Source organism: Falco biarmicus, chromosome 18, assembly GCF_023638135.1.
Source record: "Falco biarmicus isolate bFalBia1 chromosome 18, bFalBia1.pri, whole genome shotgun sequence".
Classification (NCBI taxonomy): Eukaryota; Metazoa; Chordata; class Aves; order Falconiformes; family Falconidae; genus Falco; species Falco biarmicus.
In genome coordinates, this window is record NC_079305.1 from 2,104,179 (window position 1) to 2,129,862 (window position 25,684).

Sequence of the window (25,684 nt, forward strand, 5' to 3'; positions counted from 1 at the left end):
GTGACCTCTTATTTATGTGCTTACTCTATATTAAAATTCATCAATGATTAACTAGTACTTTCTAAGCCTCTCACAAAATGTACACATAGTGACTAATTAATGGCTATATTAAGTTTGAAATATGGCTAACCCAAACCCTGTCTTACCTGCCCACCCAGTGGAGATTCAAAAGCACAACCAGCAGAGTGAGTTGTAAAAAAACAGTATTTTTTAAAAAAAAAAAAAAACAACCAAACCAAAAAACACTAAAGGGAAAAAGTTGGGGTTTTTCCATTGAAACATATTTTCCTTTGGTTTCGGGTTTTTTTTAGAGCCTTCATCGGCAAAGAGGCCTTCATGTAACTCAACAGGAGTTTAGAAGCATAATTTCAAGTATGTCAGTGAAAGAAAATATTCATGTGCTAATTTAGCTTCACACCCTTGATAATAAGCACACAAGAAAACTTAAATATCACCATTATTATGCTCCTAAGAATCAAGGTTTAGAGGCTGGAGGAGCAGGCAAGAAACCCCGTGATACCGGCCCAGGTGGCCAGCAGCATCCTGGCTGCGTCAGCAATAGCGTGGCCAGCAGGACCAGGGCAGTGACCGTCCCCCAGTACCTGGCACTGGTGTGGCCGCCCCTCGAACCCTGGGTTCAGGTTTGGGCTCCGCACCAAGACACGGAGGTGCTGGAGCGCGGCCAGAGCCGGGCAGCGGCGCTGGGGCAGGGGCTGGAGCACCAGCCTGATGGGGGGCGGCTGGGGGGGGTCAGCCTGGGGAAAAGGGGGCTCAGGGGGGACCTTCTCGCTCCCTACAGCTCCCTGAAAGGGGGGTGGAGGCAGGGGGGGGGGCGGTCTCTGCTCCCAGGTTACGAGTGGAAGGATGAGGAAGCGGCCCCAGGTTGTGCCAGGGGAGGTTCAGGCTGGATGTCGGGAACAATTCCTGCCCCACAGGGTTGTCCGGCACCGGGACGGGCTGCCCAGGGACGTGGTGGAGTCACCACCCTGGAGGTGTCCGAAAGCCGTGTCGATGTGGCGCCTGGGGACGTGGGTTAGTGGGGGCCGTGGCAGCGCTGGGCTAACGGTGGGACTCGATGGTCTTAAAGGTCCTTCCCAACCTCAACGATTCCATGATTTCAGTTCTTAAATGGAACACACTTCAAAACTGGTCTCCAGGCCCCTTACTCCCTGTTCCTCAGCTCTCCACAACAGGGATAAACCATTAGTGCAGGTTACATTAAAAGCTTTTTGAAAATACCACCAAAATTCTTTCGCATCACAACGTTCCACAAGAGCATTACTTTTGGAAATAAAAATTAGTAACAGGATGAAAATAATTTTGAAAAGCAATGCTGGATGTTCCGAACATACAAAAGCTGGCCCATGTATTTGCTGCATCTGCATTTACACTCCCACAAATACCTGTACGCAAACCTGTAAGCTTTGCACATCGACGGGGTAACGTGCGGGACCTTCCCACAAAACAGGCAGGTTTGTAAGACGTTTGCCAAAAAGCTCGAAGTACAAACCCCAGACATATACAACCAGGCCATTATACGTAAGTCATTTTCACCGGTGACAAAAACTTGCACTTAAGCCTTGAAGTACTATCACAAGGTATTACAAAATGTATGTGAAATAGTTTACGAAATGTGTATTCTTTTACTACTACAGTCAAGCGGAACCATTAAGAAGCTTCTACAGAATCTTGCTGCTGAAAATTTTGTAGGTAGAACTATACATAGAAATGAAAAAAAATTTCTACTTGAACAGTCAAGAGCCTAATTTACTACATACTTACTAACTGGCCCACAACACTACTCAAAGCTATGAATGTCGCTGGAAGTCTCTCCAGCTCTCTCCATTAACTGCCCACTTACAATCTTCCCTATGTCTTCAGTTTCTGTATGGCTGTTGTCATGGTCAATACCCTGACCTGGAGACCCTGTAGCCAGTGTGACACTGTGGTCAGCATGGTCACCTTCTCCAAGGCCAAATTTAACCTCTTTACGTCTTTTCCTTATGTGCCTTTCTCACATGTAACCGTTTGTGCTGTATCCCAACACTGCCAGAGTCCCTGGACAATATTCCTGCTTGAATTAGGAGGTCATATAGCTGTGCCTGTGACCCAGTGGCAGTCTACTCACTGCTTCCTACAGACTCGTAGAAATTCCAGTGAACGTCTCTCTGTTTTTTTAACTCTTGCTCATCCCATCTCTGAAGGAAGCTCTACTGTGCCCATCACCCGAATATTTGATCGCTGGATCAATACCTGAAGGCCAGAGCAAGTATTGTCTTGATCATGAAGTCACTAGGATCATCTTCATTCTTAAGAAGATACTTTATGTGCAAAATCATAAACCTCAATGCCACACTTGTCACTTTGACAAACTGCTTGCCTTAAAGAATTGTCTTTATTACTTTCCTGATCTTGAATTAGACGTCCAGAGCAGCCATATATATAAGGCACGCATCAGCTTTCTCATCTGCTGCTTTTCTTTAAGACGTGCACATACACACCAGTGTGTATATATAGTGTAAAACATCTCCCGCTGTTAACAACCTGCTTAACCACAGCGTTGAGATTTATCAGTGATGCTTTCAAACCTTGGGTCTGCGCCTTTACTAATCCCGACACCAGAGGACCTCTGCTCACTCAAGAAAGGTGCTTTAACACAGAAAGGGGCATTATTTGACCGAGCCTGCTTTTAACATCCGTCTTCCCTTCCCTTTCCAGCTGTTGGCTTGCTGCGGAGCGGGTGCCAGGGCTGTGGTCGCGGGGCTGTGCGGCGACACGGAGCACGGCTCAGCAGAGGGGACAGAACTTGCACCCAGAGGCACAGGCTGCGGGCAGAACCGCTGGCCCAACACATGCCCTGCTCAGGAAAGGTGGGAGAAGAAAAATATGCCGGTGTATCAATAAAAACAAGAGCATTTCAAAAAACCAACAAGAATTAAAAAAAAATAGGGGGGAGGGGGAATGTTGGCAGGCTGCAGGGAGGGTGTGAAGAGAAATCCAAGTAATCCAATTCAGTAACAGGAAAGTAAAGCACCTCAAATAATAACCTTGTTGCTAACAGTAAAAGTAATGCCTTTAAACATAAAGAAAATAATGCAACTCCAGGTCATAAATGAAGCCACTGCTCTTTTATACAGACACACACATATATATACGGGAATGAACGAGAGAAAAGCCTCTTTATTTCCTTTGAGCTGAACTCCGTTGTCCTGCTAGTTTTAACGAATATTTAATCCTGGCTTAAGACAGTGAACATGAAACAGTTAAACCATTCAAAGGCATTCTTTTATTTTTTTCTTTGAAATAGCAGGTAAGGTTAAAACTGTTCTGTGAATCCCGCTGCTGAAGGAAGGGAGTTAACACTTGCTAGGAATGAAAAGAAATCATTTCCATTTTTCCACTGGCATGTTTTCAAAGGGAATAATATTTTTTTCCCTTCAGGTCCTGGTATTTCTGCTTAGTGATGATCTAACACGCTGTTGTATCTAAACTAAAAGATAGATTGGAAACCCTTTCAGGTAAGGGTTTATTTTACAGTAACTGCCTGTGTCTATAGGATACCCCACAAAGCAGGACCTTAACCATGAACAGGAATTCTAACTACTGCTGTAATGAAAAGAGGTAGAAAGAAGTCAGCATATTTTACTCCTATCTTTAGCAGCCCTGTCTAAAATTGTCACTGATTTTTTTTTTTTTTAAGTGAAAAAGGCATTTTCTATTCAGAAAGCATCCATAGGAAACATCTCTAAAGTTTTATCATGAATGGATAAGTACTTTAAAAAAAAAGAAAGAAAAAGAAAATTCTTGGGTTAGGGATAAGGCTGGCTGGTTGGGTTTTCTTCCTGAAAAATACCTTCAATTTCACTAGTTCAAGTTTTAATGAGGATATCAAAACACCAATAAATTTCTGGAAAACGAATGTTCACAAAAACTGCCTTTTTGCTGTCCTGCAATCATCTTCTCCCACCTCTGCTGTCCAGGGTATGACCTACAATTAAACTCATGATAAAAATTTAAGAAAATAAAACTTGAAATGCGAGCCGCAATTTTTATACAGACCTGCCAGCACCTAGGAAGAGAACATAAGCCTTATTCATCTCATTTTAGAGATGGCGAAAGAGAAGCATGAAGGACCTGAATTCGTACGCCCAAAATTCATCGTCAACCCCGTGGCAGAGGCTGAACAAAATCCAGGATGTGCAAATTCACCTCTTCCCTTGCAACGCTCTGGTAGTGAAGGAGGGCCTGGGAAACCTTACGCTCAGTATTTAACTGCTGGCCTCTGCTCCATCCCTATCCCTCGACCTCCTGCAGCGCACGCTACGGCTACGCCCCCTTCCACCCATCTCGCTCCCACTTCAGCCCTTCGCCTGCATCCTGCTGGCCCCCGACCCAATGACTTGATCATCATTTACGCGGGTCAGGAGATTTGCCCCGTGGGGATCTCTTGTAGTTGTAGGCTTCCCAGGAAACAAGCTAGGTGCTCCGAAGCTGCGCCTAAACGAGTGGGCGATCTCTAGGCAAGGTACCTAGCGCAGCGGTGCTACCCAACGCCTACCGGCTCGCGAAGGAAGGCCAACGACTGTATCACTGTCATCTGCTTTCAGAAGATGGCAACTGGTACTTTCCCCTCAATGTGCCAGTTTTTTAAATAAGACATGATGATCAAACTGTGCCAGAGAGACTGTAGGAGTTGCAAGCAAGAAAAAAATAACTGCCTAAAAATTAAGCCACTACGTATAATATATCCACTCAGATGCACACGATCCCAAGGATGTATATGCAAACATCTGATACGTCACACACATCCTTTATCTCTCACTTTTCAGAACCATAGGAATGGTTAATGCATGAAGTAACAGGAAATCCTAGGAAGATTATAGCACCTGTAAACAATAAAACAGGTTAAAAGACACCTAAGTCAGCTGAGTGCTAAACCTGACTTCCCAAACCAATCCAGAAAGCCAGCACCGAGAAGCAGCACACAATCCTTAAGGTGTAATTTAAGCAATGCTGAAAGCCAAGTAGAAGGTGGAAAGATGCGTGCTTTAAGGAGAGAACAGCAGGAGGGATTGAGAGGGGGAGAAAGATCTGGGCACAGAAGCAGCTGAGAAATACTACAAGGTGGTTTCAAATGGAGCTTGATCCTGCGCGGCACGTCAGTCGTTCTTGACTGCTGAAGTAACCGAGAGCTGAGCTAGCCCCAGTGTTTTGCAAGTTACCACACTCTGACATCAACTTCCAATCCATCTTCAGCAGTTTATCATGCCAAATTAATGGGAGAAATAAAACCGGTACAAGTCCTGGACTAATCAATGCTTTTTCATTAATTACCTATAGCCGGAACATTTGTTAATTCTACAGAACAAGACAGACTTGGTATCTTTGACAAATGCCTTCATTTTTTTCCTCAGCTCAATTACCAAAATCCTGTATTTACAGGAGCTCTTGAATATACTTATTCTAGAATAATACCCATCCTTGAAGAGCCCGTTTTCTTATGGGTACGTAGCTAATTGCACAAGTCAGTAGCAATCATGTCCCAGCGCAACAGTTTATTACATCAAAACAATAAAATTCCATGTAGTTGGGGCCAACAAACCACCACATTCGGGGAGTAGGGGGTGAAAGCGCCTTTTTTTCAGTCTGTTTTAAAGCAAGCAAGCTAAAAAGGTCCTTTAGAGTGGGGCAGCAGATATGGAACAACTTGTTAAATGACACTGAATAATAAAGGAAACACAACTCTCAGAATTCACACCAATCTTAAAATGTAGTGACATAATATTGAGCTTTGTTTACAAACAGTGACTTCTGCATACACCCGTCTTTTGGTGATTTCCAAGTTAATGCGAACTTACAGCACGCTGCTCTAGCCATGTGCTTTAAAAAGCATTTTGCAGTATGATAACCCACTGGTATTTTTAACGCCACTACCTGGAGACGGTTATCACTGTTCTCCACTGAAATAAACGTGGAGCTCGGCACAGACTTCAGTCTCTGCTTTTCCCCTCTAGGTCTGGGCACGCAGGAACAGCCGTTCCCGCAGGACAGTCCTGTGCGCAGCTCCAACAATGAGCAAAGCAGGAGCAGGAGCTGGAGATCAGCAGGTGCAGACCTAGTGGAAAATGGGGTGAAAGGAACAGGAGGAGGACGGATGTGCTGAAAATTCCTTACTTCAGCAGTTTGGATAAATACGTATTTTCCTACGATGATTCAATTAAAACGTAATCCTCTTGAAAGCCAGGAGTGGGGCTATTTCAGTCTGCAAGTCTCCACACGATTTTCTGTGGTTTTGTTTCTAAGCGCTCCTCACCGAGCTGGAGAACGCGCACAGAGATCCTCAGCCGTGTATCAAATATCAGATACATTGTCCTCTCCGATTAGCTTAATGTCATTGTGGAGAAAGGAATTATTTTAACAGCTGGACAAGTTATTTTTCACTGTAGAAGGTTATTAACCTTTGGAACAAATTATCAGAGAAGCGGTGTTTCCTCCGTGAGTCCTCCAGCGCCTCGCCGGAGGCGCTTTTTAGTCAAAATAAACTATTGGTTTTATGAAGAGCGTAACTTTGTGCAGTTGTGTGGCCCTGGATATACAAGAAGGCGAAGCAGATGGCTAACGGCCTCTTCTCCACTTCAAATTTTATATGCATATGAGGATAAAATATCCCCCCTCCAATCTTACTAGACACGAGAGGTAGTGAAATACGCAGCGTTATGCCTACCTTTTACTTACAACCTAGGTGGAAAACTCACTGAAGCGACGTTAATTCTAGTCCCTCATCTGTTACTGGAAAGCAAAGTCTAGACCTTGTTCTCAAAAGCTAACGTAATAAATGTTTGGGAGCTAATCATAAATAGAAATAGGTTAATCAATTCCTCAGATTGTCAAAGCTTCATGCACACTGGGACTCTTAATATATTCAACAAAGAAAAGGCAGCAAATACCCATAGATTTTGTTTTCAAATAAAAATTTCTAACAATTCAAAATTGCCAGTGGGTTGCTTCCTCCTTTGATTCGTACAATTTTTGTTCCAACTGCAGAAATGCACAAACTGCCTTCATTTCCCCATTTCACTTTGCATGTGACATTGATGTGGCTTTTCAAGACAGAAGCCTAACATACGATTTAAAGACTCTGGTTTAAAAAAAAAAAAAAAAAAAAAAGATAATGCTGGGGGAAGAAATGGCTCAGAAATTTACATTAAAATCATGCCATTTCACTGCGCTGCAGAAAACTACTGGGACAAGGGAGCACCTGAGTAGCTGTAAGTCAGTCTCTGTTGCATCTGAATATAGTATAGACATTTTAAAAGAACTAAATAGGCATGTGCTAATGCCACACCAAGACAAAGCAGACCACTTCAGCCTGCCTTTTATGCTAGGAACAAAACACTCTCAGTAGGAGTCCCTTAAGGCTCCCGACAATACTTTTTTCTTTCATGCTAAAGCAGTAGCTAAAGCCCCAACCCTATTCTGTTAGCCACCATGTAGGAAAAGAGTGAAAGGCAATCCTCCCCAGCTGACCCTCGGTGTAAGTAGATGGGAGGGCAAAGACTACAAGACAGGAGACATTTTCAAAGATTTAAGGATTGGTTTCAATGCCCAAATTCTAATGAAAGTCAATGTGACCTTGCTTTCCTTTTTTTCTTTTGAAGTATGACAGTTAGTAATGAAACGATCTCTCCCAGCTCACGCCATAAATGAACAGCAGAGTTTAGAATGATTCCTAAACCTTGTGGCCTCCTGCCGTAGTGGACTGGTGGATCACCTTGCTTTCCAGGTTCACAAGGAGGAAGGACAGCCTCCAGCCTTGGAAAGAAAGGCTGAGTTTCCCATGTAGGAGCTCTCTCCTATACGTTCTTGAATCTCATCTAACTCTGGATTAAGCCAGTCAGCAGGACACATCTCTACACTCAAGAGCTCCAGTTAAGTGGTACGGTGTCTTTGTACAACTGGAAGAGCACGGAGGATCCAGAGAAGCAGATTAAGATCTAGCGTTAGGTTCTCCCAGAAATTAGAGCAGTAAACAGTATGCAGACCTACATTAAAGGGGAGCAATGCATAACTGCCTTATGGGATTATACGTACTGCAAGCCTGAGGATGTTCCCACTGACATCATTTCTACCTGGTTCTCATGCACGTGGGACGGAGCTGCTCTGAAGCTAGGGGAGATTAGAAGTCGAGGAGAGCGCTTTGTACAAATTCTTGGTCAGCTTCGTTACTTGTAGGGGTTTTTTTTCCTTCTTGGTACGAAGAATGAAAAGAACTGTAATCAGAGTTTTTTTCCAAGCAATGTGTAGGTTTATTAAGTCCTTCCGCAGGTACAGCACAGCAATTACACCCCTTCCCAGGGGAAGGCCCACCACGTGGGAGCAAGAGAGGAAAACGATGTTAAGACGACTGAAGCTTCTATTTCCACACTCTTTTCCATAAGACACGGAAATAAAGTTATTACTAAAATGTATTAGGATTTGTTCTGTGTGTTCCAATACACTTGTTTGCATGTGTGTATACACACAGACACGGAACATCTGCCCTGACCTTCAGTACTCCTTAATACACATTCTGTTAAATTAAACGGATAATGATGACCCAGAAAAATAATTTCTCTCATCTTCAACATAATGTGAGAAGTGCGTGGTAATTAACTAGCCTTTAAGAATGACACTGTCGATTATTTCAGGACAATCAAATAATAGCAGAGGGATAGTCTGAATGGGAAGGACTGTGTCAGATGTACAGTTTAAACAATAGCTGTTTTGCCTGTCATTCATCCCAAATTACTGCAGGAGGGGGGAAAGAGAAACTATTTATAACCTGCCAGTCTCAAGAAACCACAATTATGATGATTTAATTAACACATGGAGAGGCTTCAGGCAATCACATTGTTCTAAATTTAAGAAGTAGCACATTTCAGGCCCAAGATGATTTAGAACATTAACAAATGCTAGTTGAACCAGGGCAAGAATTTGATGGCCTTGTTGGTTCCTTTTAAAGCATCCATCACGGCACAAAGATAATCCAAATGGATGTGTTAGTGAAAGATGAGAGCAGTGAAGAATCATCTGGGGTTTCAGAGGCCATCACACAGAAGAAGCTGATTTTTAATGAGAACTGAGTTTGAAAATGAACGAAAACACACAAGTCAAGTCCATTCATCAAAGACACTCCATGCATCGGGAAGTCTGGGAAAAAAATTGAGTTTGGGTGTACGAGAGTGCAAGACACTAAGAGTGAGACTGACCTTCCCACGGAGAACTTGCAGCTCGCTCAGTGCCAAGCAGGTCCGTCCTTGGCCTGATGCCCAGGAATGAGTTTCAACCTGTGCACACTGCAGTCACAGAACATGGCTTGGCCTTTTCACTCCACAAGACTGAGTTGGAGTCATCCAATAAACAGAAGAAGATTGTCAAAGGTTTCTTAAAACCTGGATTGCAGTAGTCACTGGTCAGCTCATCACCTGCCAGTAAATTGCTCTTCACGTCTCCATTTCCCTTTTCTATGTTTACATTACCTGCTGTGTCCTTTTCTCCCAGGCACCCAACGATTCCTTCAATACTTTCATATGGTGATTAAATTTGGGAGTTATCAGCTGCTACCCAAACACACTCACAGTAATAACACTCCTGTTACACCCAGCTTACCTTTCTTGGCTTTCTATCGCCTGCTTCTGAACTGGATTAAAATGCAAGTAACATCCAGGAAAAGCCTACTTCTTCCATACACACAAAAAAAACTTGGCCAGAGTTTACAAAGAAAAAAAAAAATACCATGAACCTTCTGCTTTAAAACTGGTTCTTTCATTGCTTGTCAAAAACTGGAGATTGAGACTGCTTTTCCTACAGTGTATATTTACGCCCCTATGCAGCTGGGAGCAGTGCGCGCACCCCCAGCGCTGAATGTATCACAACATCTTCGTATACGACGTAATTACTAAGCCGTGCCTGTTGCGACGAAGGCCATGCCACGTTCCCACAACACATTTCATACAAAGTGACTTAAAAACCATCTGCTGCTTCTCCTGAGGTAAAGCTTTTGCAGTGCAGTTGAAGTGTTCAGACAGAAAATACTAAGTACTTTTATATGACAAAAGAACTTACAAAATTTGGTACCAAAGTCAAGACTGAGGTCGGTCTTCCCCATTTAGGACTTCACATAACCAAAACACACACTTCTACAAGCACAAAACATCAGCAATCCACCTTTGATCATAAACAAACCGATCAGGCTACTCTTCCCTGTAGGCTAAGATCAGAAATATTATTTTTCTTTTTATTGTTGTGTATTTCCGAGGAAAGTGAATAACATGGTGATGGTGAGAGACAAGGGGAAAAAAAAAAAAAAAAAGAACCTTCATAGCAAAGAGCTGTTGCATAAGATTGTGATCTACGTGATGCAGGAAGAAAGAATTAGGATAATGTTACTTATCTGACGAATTTTGGGAACTACAGGTAAGAAGTACTATGCAAAAAAGTCCTTGCCTTTTTGTCACATACAGGAGAGAAAACAAAGAAGGGAAGTTCAAGCATCCTCGCAAAGTCCCGGCATTTTCTGTAGGAAGTTGCCCAGGGCCAGAGACACAGCCTTGGACCACAGAGCTTTCAGGAAAGACTCTCTGGCTTGCTGGCGTCCATGAACTTCTCCCATTCTAGCCAAGTATCTTTAAATATATCTAAAGAACCCCCAAAAATACATCTATACTTGAACTAAGAAACAGAGGTAGAGATTTTGCTGCAGCTAAAATATACCCCAGATGGTGAGAGATTATAGATGATCAGCATTTTCTGCCCTTTCTTGCAGGTAGAACAATTCCCATTCGAGTGCCCATGGCAACTGATGACTAATAGGTCTAAGAGGAAGAGCTTTCGATTTCCTTGCGACTTAAAAAGGCAAAGAGAAAACAAATGCACTGGGCCAAGCAGCCAATATGCCCATAACGTCACGCCATCCCTTCGCCTCATACTCTGGCTGCTAACAAAGCTGGGATTTTGCAGCTGGGTACAGAGATGGCAGCTCCGCGGAAATACCTCGGAATTGATCCAGTCATCTTGTGGAGATGGAAAGATCTACAAGCAATCTAAGCTTATTTGGCTGCAAAACAGGCAGATGTGATCAAAGCTGATTAGTGTCAAAAATGTTTACTGCTGCAGCCCATCTGCGGCCAGCCCTAAAATTCCTAAATCGAAACGACCAAATACCAGGATATTAGTGGCACTATAAACACAAATCGCACAGGCACGTTTCTAACATGGAGAGCACGGGAGAGGGCTGCACACCTCTTCTGTATGCCCAGCAGCTCGTGCCAGCGACGCAGCGATGTCCTGGAGGTGACAGGAGGACCAGCCCATCCCAATGGAAGTAACCCACCTGCCCAGTCGGGATCCAACCTGCAGTCCCAACAGCTGGGAAACCTGCGGGCTCTTCTCCCGGGGCAGACTGCCTGCCACAGGAGGGTGTGTCTGGGAGCATCGCTCTCAAGAAGCAGAGTAAAGCAGCACGTGCACAGCGCTGGACAGTGCCAGGACCCAGCCAGCTGTGCGCTGTAACGGTGTCTGGGTTGTTGGGGTGACAGCCTTCACGTCAACAGTCAGGTCAACTCTATTATTCTGGAGGAGAGTTTGAGGAACTTTTCCAGCAGCGGGATACTTACTAATAAGACTGCTTGCCCCTTTTAGTGTGCTTTTTGAGGGCGCTTTTTTTTTTTTTTTTTTTTTTTTTTTGGGGGGGGGGGGGGTGTTAAAGAAAAAAAAAACCAAATGAATCCACAGATCTCTTTGACGCTACCCTTCTCCCTCCTTGCATGAACTACCATAATGCACTAAAATAGATCCTTTTCTCCTCCCTAAAATACTGGCAGCAGACATCATAGAATGGTCTGGGCTAGGAGGGACCTTAAAGCCCACCCAGTGCCACCCCCCGCCACGGGCAGGGACCCCTCCCACCAGCCCAGGGTGCCCCCAGCCCCGTCCAGCCGGGCCCTGGGCACTGCCAGGGATGGGGCACCCACAGCTGCTCTGGGCAGCCCGGGCCAGCCCCTCGCCGCCCTCACAGCACAGAATTTCTCCTAAAATCTCACCTAAGCCTGCCCTGTTCCAGTTAAAAGCCGTTCCCCCCCGTCCTGTCCCCCCCACGCCCTTGCACACAGCCCCCCTCCAGCTTTCTTGCAGCCCCTTCAGGTGCTGGGGGGCTGCTCTAAGGTCCCCCCGGAGCCTCCTCTTCTCCAGGCTGCACCACCCCAGCTCTCCCAGCCTGCCTGCACCGCAGAGGTGTCCAGCCCCCTGAGCATCCTCGTGGCCTCCTCTGGACATCACAGAGTTTGAGCAAAAGCAGAAGAAGGGGTGAGAGAAAGGAAAAGAGATGGAGAGGGCAAACCACATCTGTCACAATTCTAGCGATGCAGGAATCCTTCAGAGGGCCTGAGCAACAAGTATAATAGGAACACAAGTATTGTCTCTTGTGCAAAGGTTTTATAATGCAGCGTCCTCTCCCCTTGAGTAGTCCTCACTGTGCATAACTCAAACCATGGAGTTTCTAGAAAGAGGCAAAATTAGGGGAAGTAGAAAAAGAGGTGATGAGAAGGCAGGGAGGATGATAGTCAATCAGTTACCCGCCCGGCTGGACATCGTGTTTGAGACTATGAATCCTCAGGGCAATTTCAGAGTTCTGTTAATTAACTGTCAGCCTCTGGATGAGACCTAGTGGAGCAAATGTGATGCCCGAGATGTGGTTAGGGAAGTTCCCAAGCCTAAGGGGACAGAAATCTGGGAGACATGGGCTCAGCTTCTTCCTTTGCCACTGATTATCTGCATTGTCTCAGAGCAGATCACTGTCAAGGTCTCAGCAGCACCTGTATCGCAAGGTCAAATTTCAGACAAGCTAACGTCTCACCCAGGCACCCGAATAAGGACTGAGTAAGATGTTCAGAAGTGTTCAGCATCCTTCTGCAGCTTCCTTTGCAAATTTACAACCAGTGTCTCATTTGCTGCTGATGCACAGCTGGCTGAGTTCTTCCGGAAATACGGCCAGTCATTTTGGTGATATCTTTGGGAAATCTCACACTTTACAAGTGCTGAGCCCAGGAAAATTTGCCCCTGTGCATTTACTGCTACATCACTAGCACTTGTACGGCACAACTTTCTGTCTATTGACATTCTACTTGCAATAACAAGTACGCAATGCTAACTAAGGCTCTGAATGTTAACAAACACAATTTTCTACCTTTGGTCCTAATCCTGAAGACGTTTCTGAAATTTACCTTCTCCTCAAACCTCTCACTGGCCCCGTGCCTAAAAGATTTCACCTCTGAGCCACTTCTGACATATTTCTTCCAGATATACTGCACTGAGGAAAAGCGCCATCAGCTTAGCCTTTGCTTACTCTCCCAGTACAAACACAGAGCTTATGACAGAGTTTCATTAGATTGATTCACCCTTCAGTTTACAACTCAAGCAAGAATTTAGGGTCGATCTATAATCACAGAGAGGTGGAGAGAGGCAGGGTGAGAAAGAGCCATAGCACAGAAGGATGAAAAGAAAGCTGAATTAACAATGTCCATCCCACCATGTGACAAAAGAGTCATTGGAAAGAACCACACCACTCTGGCCCTAAAATGAGGACAGTAGGCTACCTAATTACCAATTGCTGCTTCCCATACTCCTCACCCACCATCTCCCATATTCTTCTCTTTGTAATGCACCACATATGGGGAATCACCTTCCTCCTGCATTCCTCCAAGCTCTGATGAGCTTACACCTCTGCCATGAAGTCCTTGCCCAGTATTCCTTGTAAAAATGTAATGCTGATGACCAAAGGAAATACGATCACTGCTCCCACCAGGAAAAGAAAATTTCTGCCAGTCATTGAACGATTTCTCTCAAGAGCTGGCAGCACCACATAAGCTCATGCTTAGCCCCTGGCAGCCCTTCTGAAGTTGGGTTACAGAGCCACAAAAACCCTCGCAGAACTGGAACCTCTAAATTAAACACTATCAAGATGGAGAGTATTCTTTTTTTTCCTTTTTGCATCTTGTTCAAAACAACACAGCAATGGTATTTATTAAATAAATGAACAGCAGCATGACAACACTCCCCTTTAAATTGGGCTCAAAAGGAGGGGGCCAACAGTAGCTCACCAAGCCTGCATATGTTGCGTTCCTTTATCAATCTATTTCTTCCCACTGGCAAGAGGGGAGGAAGCAGAACTCAAAGTGAACGTAATTTTGTGTGACTGATTTAGCATGTACGAATACAAGTGACAACTGCCCTGGTTTTCACTCCAATGGAAACCACGGGAGCCTCAACAGCAGAGATGTAGTTGCACGTGAACAGGTGGGCTTGTTGGTAAACGCTGGGGTACGGTTAGAAATTGAGAAGCGAAAGTGTAAAAAGGAACCTCACAGGGTCTGTGTCGATCGTCTCTCAAAGGGCTTCACATCTGCTGTGCTCAGTTAACACAGAAAAGATGTTCACTTGTTTGGTTGGTTGTTGTTTGTTTTGTAACTGCCAGCCTGAGAAATGGGAGATGAATAACCTTCCACTAGAAAGAAGGAAACATTTTTGTAGCAATGTTCTGTCTCCGTATATACCTTCACAGTGTGCTATATACAGATATTTTGTGTGTGATACGTATGAAAGGCATACTATTATAGCTTGGTTTATGAAATTACTTTTTATGGCTCCCAGATCTTCAGCAAATGTACAAATAAATATGAAAGCGAGAGGGAGTAAGATGCACATGCACAAAGCAAAGCAAATACCAAAATGAGATAGCAGCAGTCTGCTAACTGGATAGTGAGAGCCAAAATCATAAGCATCCAGTTATTTTAGAAATGCATGCCAATAGACTAAATAGAATACCATAGGCCAGGTGTCAGTGATTATAATCCCACTGATGCCAAGAGAGTTGCTCCCATTTACAGCAAGCCTGACTTTGGCTCTCTCTCTGTAGTACAAGAAATAATTCATAAAGCATGGGCTCGAAAAAGCAGCCGTACAAACCGTACCTGCAACTCCCCCTGCTTGCAGCGCGAGGACCCAGCGCAGGGCAGCTCTCGCACGCCTGTGTTGCGGTGCTACAGGCTAGAAATCTCCCTGAATTTAAAACAGTAACAAACACCACCCCTGCTCACGTGTGTAGCAGCTGGGGCAAAAAAAAAAGCACCTGCACAAATACCTAAGCATGTTATTTCAAGGCCAGTTCCGCCATGGAAAACAAGTGGTTTATGGATGAGATGAGCTGGATACTTCTAAAACCAAAACGATCACTGTGCACGCAATAGGCATGCGCACACGACCTTGGGCCACACTCAGAAACCATCCGTTATCACCCAGCTACCTGCGACAGAGGATGCTCAGGCATCCTTCCCAGGTCAAAACGGAATGAAACCATTCTTTCCTTCCTGAACGACACACGATTTTCGGACCCGTTAGCTGCTTACAGGCGTGCACATAGGTGGACACGCGAAAGCAGACAATTGCTTGAATAATTGTACTAAAAGAAGTGAAACTGGTAAACTTGATGCATTGTGAAAGCCTGCCTGCCTTCGTTTTGATAACCAGAGGCTCTTCTCCCCTCTAAGTGGTCCTCTTGGGGAGGAGCCTCAGCGCCAGTGGGAATGAGCAAGTTAGAGCAACAGCAGGATGGGCCTGAACTCTGTCTCACTTGTACAAAATCATAGTTTTCCCAGAAGTGTGTACATCTGGGTGAATTAGCAAATAATGAGATGTTCCATTTTCTTCCCCCGCCCACCCCCCCCCCCGCCCCCCCCCCAAACATAAAACCTTTCCCCTGCCGAGACACTACGAGGTATTTTTTTCTTACCATTTTTAAGTACGGTACAGTGCATATCTATCCTTTTACAAGTGGAACCTTGTAGCTATGGAGACGAAGAACGTTAAATCCAAGCTGAAGATAGTATTTCAGCGGGGGCTTATGGTTGCTACATGTGCCTTCAATGGTCTGCTGTTCTCTGTCTCCTGAAGTCTTCTGTGCTAATAGCCGCTGCACGCTAAGTCCCCATGCAAACAAACACAGAGCATCCTACCTCCTACCAGCTGCAGCCCAGGACGACACTGTCGTGGTCAGTACAGTCTCACTGATTTACACCACAACCGAGAAATCCCACAGACAACATGATAAACAGCTTGAGTCCGGCGAAGTGGCGCATCAGCTTAACCTGGACAGAGCAGTGGAATAAAATTGCTCTGGGACTGCAACAGCACCTGGAAACCAGGCGAGCTGGGGTCCCCTTGTGTTTAATGCTGTGCGTGACAGTCCACACCCATGTGAAGACACTGCCACGTTGACCTTCTGTTACTAGACCTTACAGGACTCTTCAACTTTTTATTTATCTGCCATAACCCAAATGATCTGAAACTCAGTCTCCCAAACAGCAGCACATACTCCCCATCTTCTGTGCACTAGGATCCTGATCCAAATTCCATTACAGATTATGGTGTCATTACACGGACTTTCAGTTATGGCATGCAGATTCAGCTGTCTCCCATATCATCTTGGTGTAAATTAAACAGCATTTTATTCAAGCTAACGAAACTTCAGCGGTGTTACACTTGAGCATGAAGAGGAGACAGCCTTTCAGGTCAAATTAATGCTCCTTGTGACAGCCAGTGAAAATTCAAAATACCTTTGTTAGCATCACTTACTTTAAACTTATCCTGCTAACAGGAAAAAAAAAACCCAAACCTAACCTTCATCCACGTGATATGGGTAGAAATGACAAGGCTATGACAGGTTGTTTTCTTTTTTTAAGACAACCCTGCTCCAGAAAAAGCAACCCCAAAACATACACTACTTTTTTCTTTTTTTTTTTTTTTGTTGCTTTTTCTTAGCTCTGTGGTCTGAAATCAGCTAGGGATATTTCAGGTGCCAGATATGGAAGATCTTCAAGATGCCCCATTGTCAGAAAGTGAAAACATCCACTTTCAAAAAATCAGGATCCCCGAACTGCAGCCGGCACAACACTGCTCATCCTCACACGCCTTTCGTACCACCTGGCTGCCAAAGGCATTGCTCAAAATCTACCGTGGGCAAACCCAGCCTGCATACACGGATACAAATACGTTTCAACGGGCACATTTAGCACTTTTAGGTAGGATGTCCACAACCGAGGAAGCAAAATCAACCACGGTCCCCTAATACCACATCGTGCAGGATTAAGTAACGAGTACTGAAATGTAATTGCGCAAATCCTCCTTACCAGCTATAAATAAGCCAGGGCATTCACAAGGAAAAACGTTTCTTACATACACATTGAGTCATTGACAATACAGCAATGAAAAAATACGGTATTTTCTTGCCAAAGCTGAACAACAGACAAAAGAAGCACTGTCATAGCTTTTCCTATTCCTATTTCCCATGTTGCTGAGTCAAAATCGTAACGCGGCTTAAGCGTGCGGAACTACGAACTCCAGTAGAGTTGTCTCTCCAGCTAAGCCTTTGCTGATCACTGAAATGAAATTAAAGAAACCCAAGAATCCCTCTCTCCCAACCCAGATAGCTGCCAACGTACTGTTGGCCCGGGGCCTTGACAAGGCTCAAGGGGAGAAGAGCGAGCGAGGCGGCTGTACGGGCCGGGGGCTCCCGGAGAACAAGCGCCTGACCCACAGCTCGTGCTGCACTCCCGTCCCCCCCGGTGTACTCCCGAATCAGACAGAAAATGCAAAAAAACTTCGGTGTTGTTTTTACACAGGCCATAAGCCCCTCAAGATTTGACGTCGGGTTGGGGGTAAAGCAGCTTCCATATTTATTCTTAAAACAGAAAAGTCTCTTTAGCTCCTCTGTTCCTACCCATGCATTCAAAACCGGATTCTCTTGTAGCCACTGCTAATAACACAGGTGCAGCACCTAGAGGACAATGACACTCTAGATGCCTTTATCACAGTTGTTTACTTCAACCAAACCCATTTTTTTTATAAGTCTGAATTATTCAAAGTAATCACCGCCACTTCCCTGACCGTTGTTATTTAATGAGATAACCTTTCATACCGAAGCAAACCCAAAAGCAAAAAAAAAAAAAAAATTAAAAAAAAAAATCTCATTAATTTTTCTAGTGTTTAGAGACACCTCAAGAGCTTCAAACATTTACCTCTCCTTCCCAGCAGCTGAAATGGTTTTAGGAGGATCATGGTTCATACCTCACATTCCCTGGAGCCAGAGATGGTATACGTGCAGGGCCCAGATCCATTAACCGATACATCCATGGTCTCAGAGTTTGTTGGCTTGTAGTCCACGTAATACTCCTGTAAAGGGGAGTTCATTTGCCTTTCAGACTCTCGGGCCTTTTTCCTGCGCCTCTTCATGAGCGTGTGCTGCTGGAGCTGTTTCATGCTGGCTGGGTAGCGCTTCCACGACACGTTAGATAACCAACAAAATCATGGCCACGGAAAGAAAGAGGGCCACGCTCCCAGCGATAATTTTGTGAAAGGAAACGAGCTCGTACTCGGGTTCCACTCCAGGCGTTGGGAGGTCTGCGGAAGGGGCTTGGCATAACAGAAGTTGGCTGATTGCTTTCAAGTTTGGAAACGGTGGGCTTAGGAATGAAGACGGGTCTCTGGGGGGGTTTTGGGTGCCTGGTATGATCTTTCAGTAACCACCACCTGGATTTCAGCACAGATATTATATGTCTCCACGGCATCGCTCACTTTCTCACCCTGGATGTGTTTAGGGCCTGCACATATCATAGTGCTTTCTTTATTCCCTTGAAATTCTTAAGCCAAGTAAACAGAGGGCAAATGCTTCGAGTACATTCCCACATATTTCCGGACAGAGTGATGGAGATGAGCGAGATCCACGTATTGATGGTCTCCTGAGAGATGTTGGTGAGTTTGTTGGAATCCAGGTTCAGCTTTTGCAGGTTGGGGAGGCACTGGAAGGTTCCAGGCTCTACCCCTGTAATGTCATTTCCTGATAAATCCAAGTTGTGCAAGGAACTCCAAGTCCACGTTAAACCTTGGCTAATAGACCGGATCCTATTCCACTGCAAATAAATCGAGCGGCCAAGGTTGAAGAGGCGTGGAAAGTGGGCAAAATTGATCTTAGAAAACTGGTTGTGCTCCAAGTGGAGCTCTGTCAACTTCAAAAGGCCAGCGAAAGCGTTACGGGATAAGCTCCGCAGGCGGTTGTAGCCAAATCCAGGAAGTCAAGGTTTCGGCAGTCTTGGAAAACTCGGATCGGCACGTTTTTCAGCGAGTTAGACCCGCAAATGCAAGATCAAGAGTTTACGAAGGCCCTTGAACTGCTCAGACTGCAGCACCTGCAACTTGTTGTAAGAGAGGTCCAGATTGCGGAGGTTGGGGACTGGGTGAAACGTTTTGTTGTGCAGATGGGTAATTTTGTTGGAGCTCAGAATTAATTCCTTCAGCCTGCGGATCCCCTGAAACGCATCCTCATCCACGGAGCTGATGTAATTATGGTCAAGATAAAGCCATATGAGCTGATTCAGGCCCGCAAACTGATTTGATTTAAGCTTCTGAATGCTGTTGTACCGTAACGATAAGCCTTGAGACCCTCCAGAAATATTCTGAGGGATGTCTCTGAATGCATGGGATTCGCAGTACACAATCTTGCCATCGCATCTGCAGTTCTTGGGGCAAGCTCGCTGAGCCCCCGCAAGCATAACAAACAGCACCATAGGAAGTAGCACTAACAACACACTCATGCCTCTCAGCTGCTTAATTAAATGGAAACCTACAATATTAAAAAGAAAACAAATGTGCATTGTAAAGCTATTAAAACAAATTGCCAACAGATTACTACCGTCAATGGGGTTTCTAATAAAGCCTTAGCGAAGCAGTGGATTTTGGAGACAACCTGTTTGCCTCCTGTCTCACGCTTTCTGTTGTGTAAATTCCTGTCCTTTGAGTTCCTGGCTTGCCATCTCTCCTAGCCACACCATCACCAGTACTACTCTTGTTATTCAATTACTTTTGTGTGATTTATGATCCCTCAGGAGGACCAAGAGCCTGTTCCCTATTCGCTTTTCTCCTGTACATCATCTCTCAGTGTAGCTGGTATATCCTTATCGCTAGATGCTGAGGTTTTAACAATAAACATATTTGTCAAGTCACTGTGCTGAATGCTCCATAGTGCTGGGAAGGAAATGAGCCCAAGCCTCTGGTATTTATGTGCTGCTAAACGTGTTCCTTAATAAAAGCAATTGCAAGTCCAATTCCTCCAAATATTACTGCAAAAAGTGAGAAATCTACTTATGATGAAGTTTTGATCCATCTTTAAAACTTGCATTTATTGTAAAATTAGGCACTGAGTAAAGGCTTTACTTTTTGCACCAACTGATTTGCTTTAAGAGCAGGTTTAGATAGGCTTACTCATTGTTTTTATGTACCTGAAATACAGAAAAAGATGCACAGAAACAACTTCAACCATATGGAGAAGTATACCGTGTGATGCTAGTATGGGACCCCAATGCCAAGATAATGGTGGAAGACATATTTTTTTTCAAATGAATCACGGTCTTAACACATATTCATTTAAAGTTATCTACATGTAGCTGTGAATACCTAAGCATTTATTATTTTGTATATACGTTGTATACCCTATGAAAATATGCACACAAATACTTCAACACATAAACACTGCCTTGGCAGCAGCAAAATGCAGAAGTTTAAAGGGGTACATTTCTATTTCAACTCCCCCTCTCTCTTCCACAGGTCTACTGATTTTAAGGTGTTGCATTTGAGATGTCAAATTTATCATATAGTAGCAATGCTGTTACGTGAGGACAGGCACATTTTCCACATTCTTTGAATAATTATGAAAGGGGGCGGAGGGCTTGTCAGAAAACCCAACATACATACGCACACTTTCCTTAGCCTGTAATAATTTTAGGACCGGTGCCTCTGTCCAGAGTTGCAATCTTGCTACGAATTAAAATGCATTCTTCCAACAGGAAATATTTTAAGGGATGGTATCTCCTTAATATGTAATTACTTTAAGATTTAGAACACACACAAAACCAACCCTGTGCTGCAGTTATTTAACCCAATTTTAAACCAAGGGTCAATCTGCAAAATAATTCCTAATCTAAAATGCTCCTGACTAGGTGCCTCTGCCTTGCACTTTAATGGTTAGATTTTAATTTAAATCCTCATCTTGTGCTACTTGCCTATGTGCAGCAGCAGCCGGCTAGAAATATGTTCTGGCTGTTACAGACTTGGGGGCTGGGGGGAAGGAAGGAGGGAAATAAACCTGTCACACTTGAAAAAAATAAGACTGGCAAATGACTGCTGGAAATCTAGCAGCAACATCAGTGGTATCTTTTCGAAGACCAAAGAAGCCTTTTCAAAACCACCTATACAAGAAAATCCCCCCCCCTTCCCTTTGCTTCCCACATACTGCAAAGTGTTAACAGTCCTTTCTGACAGCCTGAACAATACCGCTACAGGCTCAACAAATATGAATTATCAACCCAGAAGAAAATTTTGTGTGAGCGTGCCTCACGCATACATGTACTTATCTATACGTGTGCAGGTGTGTGGGTGGGTTGTACAGCCAGCAAACGTACTCTCTACAGTCCTTAACTCAGTGCATGCATTTACAGATTAATTACATACAAAACCACTGCAGGAGGAAAGGTGTGTATGTGCTGGGGGGGGCTGGGGGGGGGGGGGGAAATACATGCTCTAAAAATACAATAGCAAGTACAGTGAGTCACCTGGCAAAGGAATGCACTGCTGCTGTTTAGGCTGTTTCCCCCTCCTGAACAGCTAATAATCCAACTGAAAAATATACCATACAGCTGCAGCTGTGCTAACAGACAAACAAGAAAAGTAAGTTCACTTACCCATCCTTTTGTCATCAACAAACGTCCTCCTTCTCCTTTCTCCAGCTGTTTTCTTCTCTCTCTTCCCTTTTTTGCTTTCCCTTTGCCTCTCTCTCTCTTTTTAAAACTGGTCTCTTTTCTTTAAACCATCAGAATCTTCATGTCACGGCACGGTTGCCACTCACATCACCGCCATCCAGTGTGCATGCCAGTAACCCACACAAAGTTCCCTAGAGAGGACAAGCAAGAATTTTGGGGATGAGGAAGGGAAAGGATAGGGAAGGGGTTGGGGGTGGGGAAGACAGGACGGAGGATGGGGGGGAGTGGTGGGGGGGGGGGGGGGTAAGGGAGGGACTCTAAGCTCTGAGAGCCATTGTGTAAGTCATCAGAGAACCATCAGCATTAAGTGGCAATCTGCAAGTAAAAGCTAGAGCAGACAATGAAGGTAACCCAACTTCTCTGGGAGAAATAAAAAAAATCTTTCCCGGTACCTAGCATCTCTCATTCTGCTGCCTTTTGCCATTCCCAGGCACAGCAATCCATCCTCCAGCTCCCCAGCTCCTGAAGCAGGCAGGCCTCCTGCGCTGTGCAAGACCCCCAGTTTAAAAGCTACGCAGGATAGGTTTCTCCATTTAGCTGGTCAGGTTTAAAGTGTTTTGTAGCTGTGCTGAGAGGCAGCTCTTGTCTAATTCAGAAGGCTTTCCAGAGAGTGATGATGCTTCGGAGCTTGTTGGTGCTAATGTTCTAGTTTGTGATACACTGAGTGCCCTCCACTGGAGAAAACAGATCACACATTAAAGGCATGAACAAGTGATCCTGTCATTGCTATGCAGACTTTCTTCCTTCAGAAAAGAAAATTAAAGACACAGTATTGCCTTGCCCACCATCATCCTTTCCCGGACCCTTTTGCCTTCCCCAGGTTATTAAATGTGTATATTGTGGATTTTCTGGCAGGCAATGTAAAACACTAAAAAACCCACCTCCTCCCTGGGTATCGGGCAACCTGATCTTTTTCTAATCCACCTGACCCGTATATTTTTCTCGGGCGAATTCTCAACTGTTTTTTCTTTTCCTGTCTTCACAGGGTGAGAACAGGAAAAGGAATGTTTGCAGATTAAAAGTGAAAGTCGTGTTCAAGGTTTGAGGGAGGCAGGAACCCTTCAAAGCCATCATCCACACAAAAGGCATTTAATTGCATCAAATCCAAACGTCAACATACTGAAAACAGCTTGGGTTTTCTTCTTTTTTTTTTTTTTTTTTTTTTTTAATCTAAGTGCCTTTCAGTCAGAAAAATACTGAGTTTGATGAAATGCAGAACCGAAGCTGCAGAATTTGTGCCGCCTTTTTTCTTCCAAACTCCTCTCCTCCCCCCTGCTCTCCCCCCTCCAAAAGCGGTGACTGCTCTGGGTTTCAGCAGCCTTCAGGCACAGCCCTGGTGCTGTGATGACCGGGGGTATGACACCCCCCCCGCCCAGTGTTTCACCTCCTGCTATTTGTCTGGCTAGCTTCCTAGGGCTTGAATTAATTCTCACCCGCTCCAACAGAAAGCTGCCGAAGGGAAGCGGAGGCAGCGGGTCTGGTTAGCCCTATTAACCAGCAGCAGCAGGGTACGAGCCTCGGTGGAGCCGCACACAGACACACGCATGTACCAGTTCTGGTTTCAAAGCAAACTCCGCTCTCTCAGAGGGCAGCACTGCGCTGCTCCCGCACATTTGGAACCCGGGTTCCCAAGGCTCTCCCATCCCTGGCCTCTGCCCCTGTGCTACACCGACATCAGGTACTGGGAAAACACCCCCCCACCCAGATCTTCAGCTTAGATGCCAAAACGGTAGAACTACTTTTTCTAAAGTCTGTCATGAGCTAACCGTTATGTGTTCCTTATTTTTTACATTATTTTTAAAGTATTTCCCATTATGACTAAAGCGCACCTTGCTCAGCATTTTACAGTCCATCTCTCCTGAGGTTTCTGTGTACTACTATTCCTAATTCCACTCGATAAGAAAAAAGAAAATTGCATGAAACTCAAGGTCAGATTCTCAGTTCTTTCATATTAGTTCCTTATTCCTGGCTCAGACAAAAAGACCGTTGCTTGCCCCTGCAATCCATTCCAAATAAAGTCACCCCTGCCTGGCCCCAGTGCCTGGGTCTGCAGGATTTTCTTCAGAGCAAAAAGGTTGGGGCACAGATTGGGCAAAGTATTTCAATTCCAGTTAAAAAAAAAAAATAAAAATCTGCAAAACAATTGCAGAAGCCAACTTTTCATCCACCATATCTGCACCCAGCCTGCCACACCCCAAAGCTTCTAAATAACAAGCCTGGTTTTGTGTGTCCTGTTAAGAGAATCTGTTGCTATCTATAGATCAGAGACTGATTTCCCTAAGAAAAATACCATTAACTAATCACTACTTTTATTCTGAATTGGCCAATTTACATGGTACGCTGATTTTGCAACGCACACCTCCCTCAAACAAGATTCAGAACTTAATTATCATAATGATGCTGAAAGTCCTTTTTTCCATATCTCTATTAACCACATCTGCATTCCAGTCAGTATCACTTTAGCTAGCATTCATATTTATTCATGATATAATTTCCTAATAAAGGTAAAAGCTAAAGTGTGCAGTTATTACACCTTGTACTGATAATTCTCCAGGAAGAGTCCATTTGAAACTCTGCCAAGTGTGAGTGTGAACTGAGGAGAGTGATGGCAACAGAAAGCATTCTGATTTTCAGGGGATGCCTTTTCCTGGATCCTTTGATCCTACAAGAGCTGAAGCAGCACTGCCATAAGCTGTCCTACCGCCCTATACTTACTGAAACACCAAATCCCCACGTTCCTACAAAAAGTTTTAAATAACTTTGTTTTCATAAAAATCCCACAACACTAAAGGAAAATTTCACCAATGCCCAACCAGAAAACTTCAGTACCTGAGCTGAAACCAAGCGAGCTTTCCCTCAACAGCATAAAGGCCACCCTCCCTTTTTTTTTTTTTTCCCCTTTACACTTTTTTTTTCCCCCCTTTACATTTTCTGATAAAATATAAAACAAAACCATTTGAACATTTGCCAAAGAGGAAGAAATGGGAAAGTTTTAATCAGTCTAAATAAGTGACTCTAAAAGGTAAAAAACCTCACAGACGAGAGGAGCATGAAAGTGCCGGTTTGTGGTTTTGTTCCATTTCTTTGGAGTGGCGAGAGGTACAAGATCTCTGCGCACAGCTCAGGGAAACCTGAAATGTTCTGAGTGCTCAGTTGATCCTCATCCAACTGGCAAAGTTTCCTGCCACCTGATCAAGAGTTACCTAGATAAATTATCCGTACTAGTACGTTCGTGTGCCACGGGATCTACTGTTTCTCTTCCAGGACCATGGCTCTGTACATGTCTAATTAAGTTTTAGATCAATAGTAAGTTGTGACTATTTTATATATAAATATAAATATAAATATATGTATGTGTGCGTGTATATATGTATATACACTGTCAAGTATGCTTGGAAATTTAGCCTTGAGCCTTGCAGCCTACCAATTTGCTTTCATACACAAATACTTAAAAATTAACAGCAATAACTAATATAACTCCACTCTGGTAAGACACACCACCACCACCACCCCCGCAGCACTGCGTCCAGCTCTGGGGTCCCAGCGTCAGGAGGACACGGAGCTGTGGGACCACGAGGATGCTCAGAGGGCTGGACACCTCTGCGGTGCAGGCAGGCTGGGAGAGCTGGGGTGGTGCAGCCTGGGGAAGAGGAGGCTCCGGGGGGACCTTAGAGCAGCCCCCCAGCACCTGAAGGGGCTGCAAGAAAGCTGGAGGGGGGCTGTGTGCAAGGGCGTGGGGGGACAGGACGGGGGGGAACGGCTTTTAACTGGAACAGGGCAGGCTT

At 44.6% G+C, this 25,684-nt stretch overlaps 1 protein-coding gene across 1 annotated transcript in view; it reads right to left on the bottom strand.

Moving 5' to 3' along the window:
* The window catches only part of LRRTM4 (leucine rich repeat transmembrane neuronal 4), a 223,863-nt gene extending 201,339 nt beyond the window's left edge, over window positions 1-22,524 (bottom strand). The window contains 8 exon segments of the mRNA XM_056363129.1: window positions 18,157-18,378; window positions 18,380-18,499; window positions 18,501-18,578; window positions 18,580-18,722; window positions 18,725-19,150; window positions 19,153-19,216; window positions 19,218-19,708; window positions 21,822-22,524. Of these exon segments, the coding sequence (XP_056219104.1) occupies window positions 18,157-18,378; window positions 18,380-18,499; window positions 18,501-18,578; window positions 18,580-18,722; window positions 18,725-19,150; window positions 19,153-19,216; window positions 19,218-19,708; window positions 21,822-21,825 (1,548 nt within the window). The 5' untranslated portion in view covers window positions 21,826-22,524.
* Window positions 22,525-25,684: the final 3,160 nt, after the last annotated feature.